The 16,685-nt window shown below is 35.1% G+C and overlaps 1 protein-coding gene across 1 annotated transcript in view; it reads right to left on the reverse strand.

Moving 5' to 3' along the window:
* The window catches only part of SUGT1 (SGT1 homolog, MIS12 kinetochore complex assembly cochaperone), a 40,349-nt gene that overhangs the window by 15,630 nt on the left and 8,034 nt on the right, over positions 1-16,685 (reverse strand). The window contains exons 3-10 of the mRNA XM_027591220.2: positions 15,935-16,025; positions 15,204-15,273; positions 14,530-14,600; positions 12,213-12,266; positions 11,620-11,636; positions 9,013-9,047; positions 7,278-7,374; positions 6,402-6,509 (exon numbers count right to left, since the gene is read on the reverse strand). Coding sequence (XP_027447021.1) covers positions 6,402-6,509; positions 7,278-7,374; positions 9,013-9,047; positions 11,620-11,636; positions 12,213-12,266; positions 14,530-14,600; positions 15,204-15,273; positions 15,935-16,025 — 543 coding nt within the window. The remainder of the gene's footprint in view (positions 1-6,401; positions 6,510-7,277; positions 7,375-9,012; positions 9,048-11,619; positions 11,637-12,212; positions 12,267-14,529; positions 14,601-15,203; positions 15,274-15,934; positions 16,026-16,685) is intronic.

The raw sequence follows: 16,685 nt of genomic DNA on the forward strand, positions 1-16,685 counted from the left end.
CTTAATGATCCTGGCAGGTACCACCTCCAAGAGTTACCAACAGCCCAATTTCAGATATTTTTATTGCAACTATTAATAAGCTATTCTATTTTCATTTAAGTCAAAATAATTTACAAGTTAACTTAAAACCTTGGTTTGAATGTTCCTCTCAAATGCCCAGGGAAGGTTTTCAGTAATATCCCAAAGCAGTATTCACAGATTACTAAGTATGAATCCCTGCTGTTCCAGGTTAAGTTTTCATGATTTTGCATACTATCACCCACTTCCCAATTCTTTACACACAATTTAATATTTTCCAATGAAAGAACTTCAAGATTTAAAGGGAAGCCATGACCCCAAAAGGGTCATGGCATCCAGACACCACCTTCTTAGGAGGGTAAAGCTCCCACTTCCTGTCACAGACCGACCCTGAAGGCATCTTTCTCAGAGACTAGAGAGCTGTGGCAGTTTACTGCTAAATATTTTTGGGCAAAGTTTTGACAACCGTCTGTTTCGAGGCTGTAGTCATTAAACAATTGTTCCTGACCTTTAGAATGTAATTTTCCCAATATTCTCTTACTCAGCTCTTTACATGTTTAATGGCTGTATCTAACCGCTTCATCCAAAAATAGAGTAAACTCAGTCTTCCTGAAGCCATACTGCACATCTACCATCTTTATTTTTACACTCAAATCATTTTGTAATCATTTTTTAAAATGCAGAAGACAGTAATTAATGACGAGAAACTGAAAAATCACAGAAATTCTAATTGTACAATTCAAATATTTACTGAGTGCCTACTGTGGGCAAGGCACTGTGATAGTACCTAAGATCACAGTCTCTATTCTTTCTGAAGAAATTAGTAAGAGATAGTCCCATAAACAAAAAATTCCAGTATATATCACCTGTAGTGAAAGATCTAAATATAGGAAAATATTCTAGTTTCCTAGAAGTTTGCCAAAATGTCATCAGTAGTGAGACTGATTACTTTCTCAGCTCCTTTATATTTTTTCCTAAATTTTCTGATATGTATTGCTTTTATAACATGAATAAAAATCTGAATAATCAGGATAAAATAATAGCAGTAACATTTTTTGAGCACTATTAAAATCCTGTGTGCTTTGTATATGTCATCTCAGTTAATAGAACAACCCTGTAAAAGGAGATTACCATCCATAATTTAGAGATGAGGCAGCCAAGATAGACAACTTGCTGGAAGTGTCTTTTACTGCTAGAAGTTCTACTTATTTCCTCAGAAATAAGCAGAGGTTAAAAACAGGACAAAAACTATCAACTGTATAATTTTAGAGAAGAGTCATAAATAGGGGCTACTTGTTGGAAATATGACTATAAACAAGTTAACTAATCTCACTGAGCCCATTTCTCTTGTAAAATGTTATTAATAGGGTCTGCCTCATTTAGGGTTCTTATCAGGGTTAAATGAAACCATGTGGGAAAAGAACAGAGCACTGTGTCTGGCAAATAACTGAATGCTATTATCATTATCGTCATCATCATTATAATTAGCTAAAAAAATCTGGGCAAATTATTTAACATCTCTGGGTTCAGTTTATACCTGTAAACAGGTGATAAAAATACCTACACCATGCAGTATTTGTGAGGATTACATGGGATAATATACAGCAGTCAAAACAGTTACCTACTATAATTCTGCACAGGTCAAACAGTAGGGACTGGCTAACTAACCTACAATGAATGCATACAGTGGAATACTTCGCTGTAGAATACTTAAGGGCATCAAAAAATTATCCAAAATGTATGGTTAATTTAAAAAGACAGCTATAGGCAGTACGTGCAGTAAAATCCTTTTCTTTTGAAAATAAGAATATGCATTAGTAGAAAAGGGGACAAGAATACACTTCAAAAAAAAAACTTGTGGATTACAGCAACTAATCACTTATTAAAAAAAAAAAAACACAGGGGCGCCTGGTTGGCTCAGTTGGTTAAGCAACTGCCTTCGGCTCAGGTCATGATCCTGGAGTCCCGGGATCAAGTCCCGCATTGGGCTCCCTGCTCAGCAGGGAGTCTGCTTCTCCCTCTGACCCTCTCATCCTCTATCTCATTCTCTCTCTCAAATAAATAAATAAAATCTTAAAAAAAAAAACAAACAAAAACTATTACCACCACCGCTGTATCAAAGACATAAAACATGTGGCGCCTGGGTGGCTTAGTCAGTTAAGCGTCGGACTCTTTGATTTTGGCTCAGGTCATGATCTCAGGGTTATGGGACTGAGCCCTGCCTCAGGCTCTGCACTCAGTGCGGGGTCTGGTTGGGATTCTCTCTCCCTCTCCCCAGACCCCCTCCTCTGCTTGCGTATGTGCTCTCTCGCTCTCTAAATACATAAAAATCTTAAAAAAGACCTAAAACAATCAAAAACACCCCCACATCTGTGTTTAAAAAAGCAAGCAACATCCTGCCCAAACGTCTCCAACTCTATCACATCATCATCAGGATTCTTCTATGAATATTAAAAAGAGGAATTCACTCTAAAACTTCTCAATTTTATTGAGTTAAGAAGGGAGAAGGGAACAATTATTTGTCTCCAAGTAAAGACATTTTACTTCCCACAATTCCAGTTAAAAGCCTTCATATTTTATATAGCTATAATACAAAAAAATTGTTTTGACTAAAAGCAGGAATAGAAGTGGGGCGCCTGGGTGGCTCAGTTGTTAAGCGTATGCCTTCGGCTCAGGTCATGATCCCAGGTTTCTGGGATCCAGACCCACATCGGGCTCCCTGCTCAGCAGGAAGCCTGCTTCTCCCTCTACCACTCCCCCTGCTGTGTTCCCTCTCTAGCTATGTCTCTCTCTGTCAAATAAATAAATAAAATCTTTAAAAAAAAAAAAAAACAGGAATAGAAGAACATTTTTTTTCCCTTTAAAGATTTTATTTTTAAGTAATCTCTATACCCAACATGGGGCTCGAACCCAAAACCCCGAGATCAAGAGTCGCACACTCCACCAACTAAGCCAGCCAGGTGCCCAGAAGAACATTTCTACAAGGGTGAATTTACTACAAAGGATTTTGAAAATTCTAGTGTTTTAGGAGTGAATATTAATCTTTAAAATGAGTATTTCACAGCACAGCTGTCACTGAAGTTATAATCTTGTGATTGTGAGCAGAGAATAGTGCATGAAATTAACAAGATGGAACAAAAGAAACACTACAGTTTCTTAATAAAGAAAATGAATTAATAGGCAGATACGAAAGCTGGTAGTCAATAAAGGGTAGAAAAAACTATCAAAGGTACTGAAAAAAAATACGAAATCTGACTTGGAAAGACCCAGACATGACATTGTAAAATATTTAGTTAAGAAATGCTATTTCATTAATTTAAGGGTCCTACTTCTCTTATTTTCATTGCAAATTATATTTCACTTGAATTAATAACACTTAACCAACGATTATACATGAATATGCAACATTTATTCAACCTTGAAGGTGGAAAAGAAAGAAACTGGATTCTCAAAGCAAAGAAACAGCCGTTTTTAAAGCACAGATTTTATGGAATCTCTAATTTTAAGCAGATTCTTCTAAACAGAACCATTCTTTTCTCAACTCACATAAAGGATTCAAGACACTTGACTACATATGAAAGTCAAATGACTTATTTTTCTCTGAGTATCATTAAATAAGCCTCAGTAACCCACAGAAAAATTTTATTTTCAGTATTTTAACAGTCTCCCTCTGCAGTATGAAAAAAAGATTCAAAACTTTCATTTCCCTTAAGATAAAATTAAGTGCAATTATTTCAATTTGTTTCCCATAAAATACAGCTTAAAAGTTGGTAGTCTAACAAAACTAATATATATAATTTTAAGACAAGAAAAATAATCATCTTCCATTAGACATCTTAAGAATTTTAATTCTTATTACAGAACTTAGAAAAACCTAAGCAAAGAAGCACTAGCTTTCCAGAAATAAAAGTATTCCTCTTGGGCCAAGATGAACAATTTAGTAACTATGTAAACTCGGGGAAAGCATTTAAAGTCCATGAACCTCAGTTTCTTTTCATCTATAAAACGAATAAAAATACTCTGCCAACTTCAAAGGGTTAATATCAGAATCCAATTTAAATTCATTCACTGAACAATTACTAAGCAGCAGACTATGTACAATACACAGAGATAAGCAAATTTAGCAAATGGATCATACTTACACTAAAAAATTACTCATTGTTTGTGGAGTTAACTGGGGCATCCTTACCTGGAGGATAAGTGTTTTACACACACACAAATATGACTTGCTTCTCATCCTCACAGACTAAACGCAAGGGGAATGAAATGTATACATAAACTACTATACAAAATATAAAAGTAGTTATGTAGCATTTTAAGATAGAAGGGACCAGGAAAGCGAACTGGGAAAACAGAAGGGGGGGTTGCAGAATGGTTAGCATCAACAAGCACTGAAGTTTCAAAGGAGAATTAAAGAATGAGAGATAGCAGTGCTTCATTAACATCCTCAATTCTAGCCACACAAACTTATGTATTTATTACCACACATTCTATTCTTCCATAAATTTTATGAGACCCAGTAACACAAGTTTTTAAGTCATTTACCATCTATTTAACTACTTCAAAAGAACACGCATTAAACATGTTGATAAAAATATGTACAAAAATGCCAAACTCATGACTTTCTGACCCAAATCTAGCTAGAGTTTTGTAGTTATTTACCCAACTTCTTTTACTGAACAAATTCTACACTATGTGTAAGACTAAAATCTTGCTAAGATTTCATCCCTTTTTCTCACTTTCTATCACCCAAACTACTGTTTCTTCTCTCACTCATAATTTAACAGCTCTGTACTTTGTAATCTTCAAACAGATAAGTGGGCAAATCACTTCTAACTAGATGCAAAAAACTACCACTTCTTGGGGCCCCTGGGTGGCTCAGTCGTTAAGCGTCTGCCTTCGGCTCAGGTCATGGTCCTGGGGTCCCGGGACCGAGCCCCGCATCGGGCTCCCTGCTCCACGGGAAGCCTGCTTCTCCCTCTCCCACTCTCCCTGTGTTCCCTCTCTCTCTGTCAAATAAATAAAATCTTAAAAAACAAAAACAAAACTACTACTTCTTAACTTTGCACTTCTGCTCAAATGCTCTGCAGGTACCCTCTTCTTTCTGCAGGCCCAGTTACCATATTCTCCCAGATGCAGGCCAACTCTGATTCTATCCTAGGACAGGAAAATTCAAACATCCTTAGAACTTAAACTCAACAGTTACTAACACTGTATGTTGTAAGACATGTGTATAAAGGTGCAGTAATGGAAAAAGTCTACTTATATCATCTGCTGTCATACCTCATTATATACCTTCATACAATTTTATAGATGAAAAAATTTCAGAGCTCATTTAGTCCATATCTCTCATTTTAAAAGACAGTGAAAATTTAGTCCTATAATAATTCTGTGACTAGTCTAAATTCACAGGGCAAGCAAAGAAGCAGTCAGATTTATTTTTCAGTTCAGCACTTGTCCTACTTCTACTACCTACATCTTCTGATTGCTATTTAAAACATTCTATGACTTTTAATTCCATCTCATTTTTTATTTCTTTTTGAAAATAAAAAGAAATCTAAAAATTATATAATTAACTCGAACTGCAGTTTAAATCACTCAGTATTCCCTCATGAAGTATTCTAAAATTCAGCTTAATTAAAAAACAAAAAAAAGAACAGATTCATTTTCATAGTAGTTTGTATTTTTAACTATGTTAAGGTAGAGTAAGAAAATATTTATACATCAAAAGAGACAAGTTTAAGAGAAGAGACTTTTGGTATCAAATCCTAAAGAGAGGCTGATAATTTCATCTTTTTTTTTTTGAAAACCTCTTTAAGAAATATACCAATCTTAAGTACACAAACACTACTGAGGTTAAATTGATTTTTAAATTCCATTGTCCTAGAATCTGGGGAGGGGAAAATTGTTACTCAAAATTTATTGTCCTTATTTACCTGTCTTTTTTTTTTTTAAGATTTTATTTACTTACTTGAGAGAGAGAGAGAGAGAGAAAAGCACGAGAGAGAGGAAGGTCAGAGGGAGAAGCAGAATCCCCTCTGAGTTGGTAACCCAATGCGGGACTCGATCCTGGAACTCTGGGATCATGACCTGAGCTGAAGGCAGATGCCCAACTGACTGAGCCACCCAGGAGCCCATTTAACCTGTCCCTTTTAATTTGAAAATATGTGCTTAGAAGGATCTATAAGCTTATAATCACACAGGCAATTAGTTGACCAGTATTTATTTTAGAAATATTACTACTACAACTTTTACTCATTTAAATAATCTCTACACCCAACGTGGGGTTTGAACTCATGACCCCGAGATCAAGAGTCACATGCTCTTCTTACTGAGCCAGCCAGATGTCTCCATTACTGACAACTCTTTTAAAATTGTCTTACCTTTGTTGAAAGTACTTTAAATGTGCTCTGTTCTGGGATTATAGGATGAAGAAGTCTCAGCTGCAAATTATAATCCTCTCCAGAAGGAAGTTTCACCAAAGCAGACAACTAATGAATACAAAATTAGCAGCATATTTTTATAAATTTATATAATGAAACGTAAGATACTTAAACTGAATATAATTGCAGAATTTCAATACTGTTGCAAATTATTTTAAACACTTTATATGGAATATCAGATTTAAGAAATTCAAAATAATCCTTTTTTTTCTACTTGGTATCCTTTACATGGATTCCACGTACATTATTAAATAAGCAGAAAATAGTATGTTTCAAACACATATATAACATTTAAATCTCTAGAAAACTCAAGATATAAGAGCAAAACAATACAATATGTAACAAAAACATCTATTTCTACCACTAACTTAAATATCATCGAAGTTTTCTACTAAATGCTAAGAAATCAAGTTACTACAAGTCACACTAATTTACTATGGTTAGTAAATTCTAAGACATATAAATCACACAACAAATAAGCAGACCTTTTTCACAAAGTATACCACACAAATGTAACCAAATCACATATCTTAATGTCTTTTATATTTGTCAACCAAGTTCTGCTTTGAATTTCAAATCTAAAGAAAAAGAAAATAATGCAAATCTAGCTAGAACCTACACTATAAATACTTTTGTCTCAAAATTTAAAATCATTCAAGCTGAAAAGCCATGCTTCAGATTTTCATCAGCATTTTCCACATCTCAGGAAGAAATGATGTATCTGATCAACTGCTATAGATTATTCTGCAGTATACTATATTTGCAAATAAAAGTATTTAATCTCAAAATAAAAAATAGTTCAAAGACTGTAATAACCTCTTTTTCTGAAAATTCCACATTTACATTATTCTTCTGAACATTCTTGATCATAAGTGTAATGATTACTTGAGATTCTGTTTGATACCAGTCATACCTATTGAAAAAGAAAAAAAACCACCTCAGAACATCTAATTTTCTTAAAGTTGTTGCTTCTTTATGTTTTGTCAAGATAAAAGCTACAATCTGATAAACAACAAGAGCTCCACCTTGAGGAACAAATAAGCAAAGCAGATGGTGATTCACAGAAACAATTTTATAGAATTAATTTTCTTTGACCTGCACTAATGGAAAAGAACAGTAGGGTATGATGCTTCAAACCTTTCCAGGAGACTTAAATACTTACATGATTTTCTGGGTTCTAACTTATATCTCTAATAATGTTGTGCTTAAGCTAATGTTAAAGATGAAATTTACTCTTAAGAGCTAACCATTACTATATACCATTAATAGCTTTACACTTTCATTTCAACCTAATACTAAGAAAAAGCACTTCTATCCCTCTTACAGATGAAAAATAAGCCCAGATGGGCGAAGCAGTCAGTCAGTCAGTGGCAGGTGTTACACTGGACCCATGTCGGCTGGACTCCACACTCCAAAATCTCTTAACTGAAGTTGGAGCAAACAGCCCCAAACACAGGGAGCAGAAGCAAATGAGCTAAAATTAAAATAACTTAAAATTTAACTCACCCTGCCAGGCACAACATTAAATACAGTATCTTCCTTCATTCTCAAGGTACATGGGAAAACGAATGTGCCTAGAGATTCTAACTATGTGTATCTTTCCCACAGAAGGCTCTAGAAATGTAGGGATCCTCACTTTCAAATTAGACTATATTAGATTATAAATTCCATGAGGCAGAGCGGTTTATCTATCCTGCCACTATTATATTCCTAGAACTAAGCACAATGCCTGGTACACAGTACCAGTATTAAATCAATGTTGGATTATTTTATACTCCAAACATCATAATTATTATTTGATGTTTGTATTCTACTCCTGCTGCTGCCACCAAGCTAGTCAAAGTTCCTTGTCTACTTGGTACTTGGGAGAGTCATCCTAAATCTCCCCAGAAGAAGCATGAATAGATTGTTTTGTTTTAACATTTCCAAACCATTTTAGGTAATTAAAATGCACCTTGATTAAAGAAATGAACTGTAAGAGTCTCACAGTTTCCCTCTGAAATTCAGTGAGGATGCAAAGCTCCCGATCAATGCCTTGTGTTTCTTTCTGTTACAGTCCTAAGAATACAAGTTGTACACATGGCTAATAAATAATTAAAAATAAATTCAAATACTTGCTAGACGCTTAATTCATTACTGTAACTGTTGCCCTGAGCAACAGTCCCCTTCAACTCATGCAGAATCACTCTATGAAAAATTTACTCTAAAATACAAAAGGCAGGTAGTTACAATTCCGTCAAGCCTACTACTAATTTATTTACCTGTGTAATAACAACTGGAAGAAGCTCTCGTCATACATGGAAAGGTGACATAACATGGAACCAGATGAAGCATGTTTAAAACAGAGAACTGATCTGAATTTAACTGAACACTAAAATCAATCAGTCAACAGCCTTAGAATTAGTTTTCCCAGGCTAAACAAATTTCTAAAAAAAACAACTAAGAAACACCGAACATCACAGGGTAAGGACTTGCTTACTGTTAAACAAAAAAGGACTTTTCCCTTTAGGCGTATTTATCATGCATTGTCTTATGAAAAAGAAACACTTACTTGATTTTTGACTGATGAGTCCTCTGGGATGCACACTGATTTTGGCAAGTTGTGAGAGAAAGATTTTTACAAATTAGTTTACAAACTGTATATTAAAATGCATGTATTATTAATTTACCTAGTGCTATGGTTACTTTGATATGGAATAACTACATGAAAATGTCCCTCAAGCACAAAGCATACCTGAATTCATAACTGTTACATAATACCAGTCATCACAAAATACTAGAATATTCAACACTTTTATAATTTCAGGAGTTAAAATTTCAAAAAAGATTTTTCTTCTTAAAATAAAAGTGTAAGGGGAAAGGAAGGAAGAATAAGATGAAAACAGAGAGGGAGACAAACCACAGAGACTCTTTTAACTACAGGAAACAAACTGAGGGTTGCTGGAGGGGAGGTGGGTGGAGGGATGGGGTAACTGGGTAATGTATACTAAGGAGAGAACTTGAGGGAATGAGCACTGGGTGTTACATGCAACTGATGAATCACTAAATTCTACCTCTGAAACTAATAATAAACTATATGTTAATTAAATTGAAGTAAAAAAATAAAAAATAAAAATAAAAAGCATAAAACCCAAAAAACTTTCTAAAGGTATGATTGGAAAAGGTTACATTTAAATGTCCAGTTCCAAGGTTAACTCTCTAAACCAAAAATAATTAAGGGGCGCCTGGGTGGCTCAGTCGTTAAGCGTCTGCCTTCAGCTCAGGTCATGATCCCAGGGTCCTAGGATCGAGGCCCGCATCGGGCTCCCTGCTCCGCGGGAAGCCTGCTTCTCCCTCTCCCACTCCCCCTGCTTGTGTTCCCTCTCTCACTGTGTCTCTATCTGTCAAATAAATGGATAAAATCTTTAAAAAAAATAAATATTTCAAAAAACAAAAAAATAATATTTAAAAAACATTAAAAAAAAAACCCACATTTTTTAGAAAGAGTATAACCTTCAGGCTTAGCAGTGGCATCAAACACTGCTCTGGAATATATGAAGGAACATTTCCATGGTGCCTTCCAGATAACAGCTTACTCTGTTTATGGTCTCTCAGCAACAAACATTCTACACCGCCCATCAAGAAACAAACTGATTCTTGACCAATCAATACTTCCCTAAACTACATGTGTGCCAGTTAAGACTATGTAAATCTAAAGAACTTGCCCTGGGTCATAAGTGACCTCTAAGTTGTCCCTAAATGAGAGGGAAGAGATGGGGTTTAGAGGAAGAAAATAAAACCCCTCCAAACAGATTTGAGTCTAATTCAGAATTACTCTCTAGTGTTAACTATTGGGAAATACCTGAATCTAGGTGATATCAAGTAGAGATAATGACTAGAACATATTATTCCCGTTCACCTTGGTACAAAGATTAAACTAGTGTGAACCACAGCAGTGACAAAATGCACTGTGGCTAAACAGCCATTTGTGTTACCAAAGTATAATCCAAATGCTATTTTATTGTTTTCAGGACTAGTTCCAATCCCAAATATGATACTGTAAGACCTAAACAAAAATACCAGCAGGTGAAGAAAGCCAACTTTTATTTATGTAAAGATTTTATTTATTTATTTTGAGAGAGCAGGGGGAGAGGGACAAGCACAGACTGCACACTAAGCACAGAGCCCAACGGGGACTGAATTTCACAACGCTGAGATCATCATCTGAGCCTAAATCGAGAGTCGGACGCTTAACTTAGCCACCCAGGTGCCCTGAAAGAAGCCAACTTTTAATACTTCCCTCATCCATCACCCTTAGGAATATGGATGAGCCTTTGAGGTATAGAAATAACCAGACAGGGCTCACTTTTGGTGATGTTCCAAACTCCAATCACTACATATACACATATCTGACCTGATGCTCACAACGTGAAGGAGATTAGCTCTATTAGGCCCAGTTTACACATGAAGAAAGCCCAGAGAATAAAAGACTTTCTCAATGTCACAATGTAATTCTGGAAGACAGAGATGTAAATCTTCCTTCAGACATGAAAAGACCCAAGTGGGTTAAGTAACCGCCAACAGAATTAAGACTACACACACATCTCCTGACTCGTCATTTTATTTACTAACTAAACTGCAGATTATCGCTGCTAAAAACCACTAGCCATAATGTAACTATTTGTGTCATATATAAACCTAAGTGGTTAAAAAAAAAAATCAACTTTCAACTCCACCATAACTTTTAATAACTGAAAAAGACTTCCTGGAAATCTCCATATCCAAAACAATAAATGTGAAACTGAATTAGATAAACATTTCCAAATTTTACTTAACTTTTGTGTTCTCAGTACACCACAATAAACTCTGAAAGTGCTTTCTAGGCAGCAGCTGTTTAACTTAAATGTGATGACTTTTCAGCAAGGAAAAGATAAAAAATAACCACCCTGACCATACTAAAATATGCCAAATCAACTTGATCACACATTAAACAAGCCCAATAATTTTCATGACTATAAACCTCTTTATCTATTTCACCAAAAATGGTATTATTTCAGTTGCTAGAGGAAAAGTATTTACATGGAATTGCTTAAGATCTAAGTAAAAGATCATTCGGAGTCCTGTCTCAAATATATAGCAAAATTATAATTAAGAACATGAATAAAAATTTTGTACTTACCACCTCAGATTGTGATCCTATTAAAAACATAAAAAGAAAACATTTCCATTTAACAGTACATTTACAGGCAGTCACATACATGACTTCTATAGCACAAACATACTGATTACATAAGCCAATTTTCCATACATTCCAAATTTTAAAAAGTGGTTTAATTTTGCATCCTAGAGTCACTGTAGACTTTTAGTAATTTCTTGACGGCAACACAACTGCAAAACAAATCCATCCAAATCTCCCTTTCAACATAACAAAACTTTGGAAATCCCTAAGGGAACATACACTATTTAAATTTATGATTTATAAAGTTGTAAAGTTAAAAACACATTTGCTTAGGGCACCTGGGTGGCTCAGTTGGTTGAGCTGCTGCCCTTGGCTCAGGTCATGATCCTGGAGTCCCGGGATCGAGTCCCGCATCGGGCTCCCTGCTCAGCAGGGAGTCTGCTTCTCCCTCTGACCTTCCCCCCCTTTCATGCTATCTCATTCTCTCTCTCAAATAAAATAAATAAAATTAAAAAAAAAATTTGTTTAAATCCAAAAATGTCAAAAATTTACTTCTTTGTAAACTGAAAGACATGAAAAACCTACATACTTACCATTCTGGGCCTCCTGACACCTTTTAATCCAGACAGTGAAATCAGGATCTGTACCTAAAAAAACAAGCTGACTGTAACATCACTCACTCACCAGCACCATCTAACATATTCATTCAACAAATACTTACTGAATACCTACTATGTTCCAAACTGTGTTTTAGGCAATGGGGATTCAGCAGTAAATTAGACAAAAATACTTGTCCTAACAGGATTTATAGTAACCATAATGCTACAGCTATAAATATACGAATACTTTTAACATTTAGACATTCATCCTGAAGAATTTTAATTAAAAAATAAAATTGGTTTTAGCCAGTCAACCTTACTGGTTCCCAGATACAAATAATCTACATTTCCCCTCACTCCTCTTCTGTTAAAGGAGCTTCCTCTCACACAACAAAATCAGACCTGAATTAGATACCCAACACACTATCAGTTAGTATGGGATAGAAGCCTGGTACCAGACAGCTAGACCAAGGTCTAGAAGCTTCTGCTGACCCCAGATTTGTTCTCTCATGCAGCTACCCACTTTTTCTATCTACTCCTCTCAGTAGCTTTTCCTGTTACCGTGCCATTCCTACCAACACCAAAAAACACCTCTGTACTTTGCGCAGTTCTGTTTATCTCCAGATTCCACAGCAGCCAAGAGACTACAGATGGTGAACTATATTATTTAGAGATAGCAATGTAAACATGTACATAAGCAAATTATTAATTTCTAAAGACTCAGGACAATGATAATCCAAACAGTACAGGGTCTAATCCAAAATAATGTTAAAATTTATTAAAAGTGGGGGGTTGTTAAGTGGCTCAGTAGTTAAGCGTCTGCCTTTGGCTCAGGTCATGATCCCAGGGTTCTGGGATTGAGCCCCGCATCCAGCTCCCTGCTCAGTGGGAAGCCTGCTTCTCGCTCTCCCACTCCCTCTGCTTGTGTTCCCTCTCTCACTGTGTCTCTGTCAAATAAATAAAATCTTTAAAAAAAAATTATTAAAGGTACTCTAAATGAAAGTTTGCAAACTCAAATTGCAGGCAAGATTATTCTGAAAAATAAAAATTGCTTAAAATGGAATTTTCTAGTACACTAATTTATAAATAAAATTCAAACTGTATAGGCCTTAATACCTAGGCACATACACACACACATTCATTCTAGTAGGGGGTAATAATTATATCGAAATCCTAGATTTGAATATCAGTAAATAAAACCAAGCTTCTTACCATACCAAAGGAAAAAAAGGTAATATTCTGAGTTATAAATTTTTACCCGGTTAAATAAGGGAACCCTAACAGTTTAACATAAAATTTCCTTAGAATTAAAAGACAAATTTGTTTTTAAATTAAAATGTCCTTAAAAGCAATTTTACCAAAAAACAGACACCTTCATTTGAGGCAGACTTTGAAATAATCCTGAGATAAAAATCAATGGCAGGAAGATATTAATAAATGAAACAATTTAGGTGATGAACTTTCTATTGCTCTAAAAGAAATAAGGAATAGGGCTTAGAAATCTACAAGATGGAATGATTTATGTCTCTTCAGGGTTTTCAAGTATGTATCAAGGTACAGATAATTGGACTCTTTAGAATCTGCTAAAAGCGCAGATATGCTGGCTTGCTTACTAAATTGCCAAATTATTCATGTACCATTCACTACTCCTTCCTAATTTGTAGGTTCCAATTGCAAAGTTGGACCCACTGTCCTCTCTCAAGCAGGTATACAGCAAAAGAGCAAATATTCAAAGCAATACAAGAGTAAATTTTTAAAATATAAAAACATACTCATGCAATACTTTAGAGTAGGGTTTCCCAACCTCAGCACTACTATTTTGGACTAGCTACTTCTCTGTTGTGGGGGACAATTCTGTGCAATGTAGGATGTTTAGCAGCATCCCTGGCCTCTACTCACTAGGTATCCATAGCACATCCCCCACTCACCAGTCATGATAATCAAAAATCTCTTCAGACATTGCTAAATGTCCCCCAGGAAGCAAAATCACCCTACTTAGGAACCACTGCTTTAGAGAACTGTGATAAAACTCTACCATAGAGGGTGCCTGGGTGGCTCAGTCATTAGGCATCAGATCTTTGGCTCAGGTCATGATCCCGGGGTCCTGGGACTGAGCCCCAGACTGGGCTCCCTGCTCAGCGGGAAGCCTGCTTCTCCCTCTGCCACACCCCCTGCTTGTGTTCCCTCTCTCACTGTGTGTCTGTCAAATAAATAAATAAAATCTTTAAAAAAAAAAAAAAGATTGCTTTAAAAAAAAACACACACACAGAAATTATGGATTAGTTTATTAACATACAATTCCAATACTTACTATCTAATTTCTGTCCTCCTATAAAAGTTTCTAAAGCAGCGGCATAGTTTTTTTCATGGTATTCACATATCCTGCATGAGCATATTAAAAACAAATACCACACACACATGAGGTCATGCAAAAACGATTTCTAAATTAAATATCCTAGTACTCTCTATTGGTAAAAAAATAATTTAAGTATATGTTAATAAGCCAAGAGATTTTCTAATATACTGTAATATTATATATAATTCTCATTAAAACCCAATTTTGGAACTCATTTCAAAAGGAATTTCTTGATTTAACTGTGTACACCTGCTTATTCCAAAATATAGTTATGCTAAGAAACCAAAGAAGTTTCTTAAAAATAAAATTACACTTATCAACAGAAACAAGATGGGATGTAAAGTACACAGATACAGGGCTTTCAAAGCATTAAATGTAGCCTGTCCGCCTGGTTAAATACAATAAATTCCAAACGATGAACAAAAAAGGGATTTGAAATCCATCAGTTTCATCTTTTCCTGGTAATTACTTCAACCACTATTTTAAAACACACACACACTACAATAGAAGTATAAAATTATATTTAAAATTGAATCCTATCTCAGCTATAAAATGTATAAATACAGAATTTACTTAAAATTCATTCAACGAACTAAACAGACCCAATTAGAAGAGTAGTTATTGCATACCCTTTTCTCAGCATAGCAGTGGAATTATTTGGATTGCGTTCAAGAGATTTCTTTGCATCAGCAACACCATCTACATACAAAAAAAAGGGGGGGGGGAGGGTTTAGTCAGTAATTTATGGATCCTAACAAGTTACATACAAAATTTGAATCAGCCCTACATTTTTAAGCTTTCAAGTTGGTGCAATGGACAAATGCTTTTAAATTAGGAAAAACTATCCAAGATAGAATCCAAAAAAATCACTCTCATACATTAGCCTAATATTTAGCTTTCTTTTTAAAGCTATTCAATGTATAAAGCTTTGCCACAAAGTTCATCTAATTTTCTCATTAACATCACTTAATGTAATTTGACTCAAGATATTTAGTTTTCCCTACCTAGATTCTCTACCCAGAATAATTTAAAAGTTACACAATATACAAAAATTACAAACGAGCATTTCATTTAAATAGTCTGTAAAACAATAAATGTGATGCTATTTTTTGTTAGTATACCCAATAACTACAAATGAAATCTGTATAAATTCTCCACCCCCTGAAGGAAGAAGAGACACCCAGAACATTTGTATGGGTGTTGCTCAACATATTTGTCATGTTTCAGCTACTTCACACCTTGTGTGAAAGACCAATTTAAAAACCTTCAAAGATAGTATCTACTACATTTGATTCACTGTATCTTGTGTAAAATTTGTAACTTATAAAGAAGAAATAATATATTCAGTAAGAAAAGTTACCACAGTAATTCCCAAGAAGAATGTGACAATAAGCTCTTTGACAATAATATTGAGCATCATCTGGTTTCTGTTCCAAAGCCTTAGTCAGCTCCTACAAATACAAACATGTTGAATGTCAATGAATGTTTTTAAAAGCAACTGAATTCTAATTGAACATGATTTTTAATCAAATAACCTATTATCATAAGCTATTTGGAGGAAGGAGAACAGAATAAGCTTGGAGCTTTCCTTTGCAAGAGGATCAATATCACCCCTTCTCCAGTCTCTCCCCCAAAATCCACAACCTAATGTAGTATCTTAGCACAGTTCCTGGCCTATAGTAAAAACTCTAAATGGTAATTACTATCACCTCATTTATTCTGAAGAATTTATATACATTGACCATCAAAGATTTTCTCCCCCTAATTTGGAGAAGACTCAAAAGATTTGAGATGCCTAGAAAATATGAAACCGTCCAATAAAAACAAACAAAAAACATGGAAGTTGAATCTAGAGCTCAGGAAGGTTAACAGAATCAATAAAGACACAATGAAGCTTACCTGGCCCTCCTCCATCATCTGTCAATAGCAGACAACCCTAAGAAATTACCGCACGCTGTTGAAAGCCCAGATACAGTACCTCATAGATACCTACCATCAATTGATCAAGATTTAACATGAGATTAAAAATTTGTCACGCTGGGCAGTCACAGTATGTAAGTGGTAGCTGGAACAGGAATGATGCAAGAAATGACAGCACGAACAGTGAGGCC

This window comes from Zalophus californianus, chromosome 3 (genome assembly GCF_009762305.2).
Source record: "Zalophus californianus isolate mZalCal1 chromosome 3, mZalCal1.pri.v2, whole genome shotgun sequence".
NCBI lineage: Eukaryota > Metazoa > Chordata > Mammalia > Carnivora > Otariidae > Zalophus > Zalophus californianus.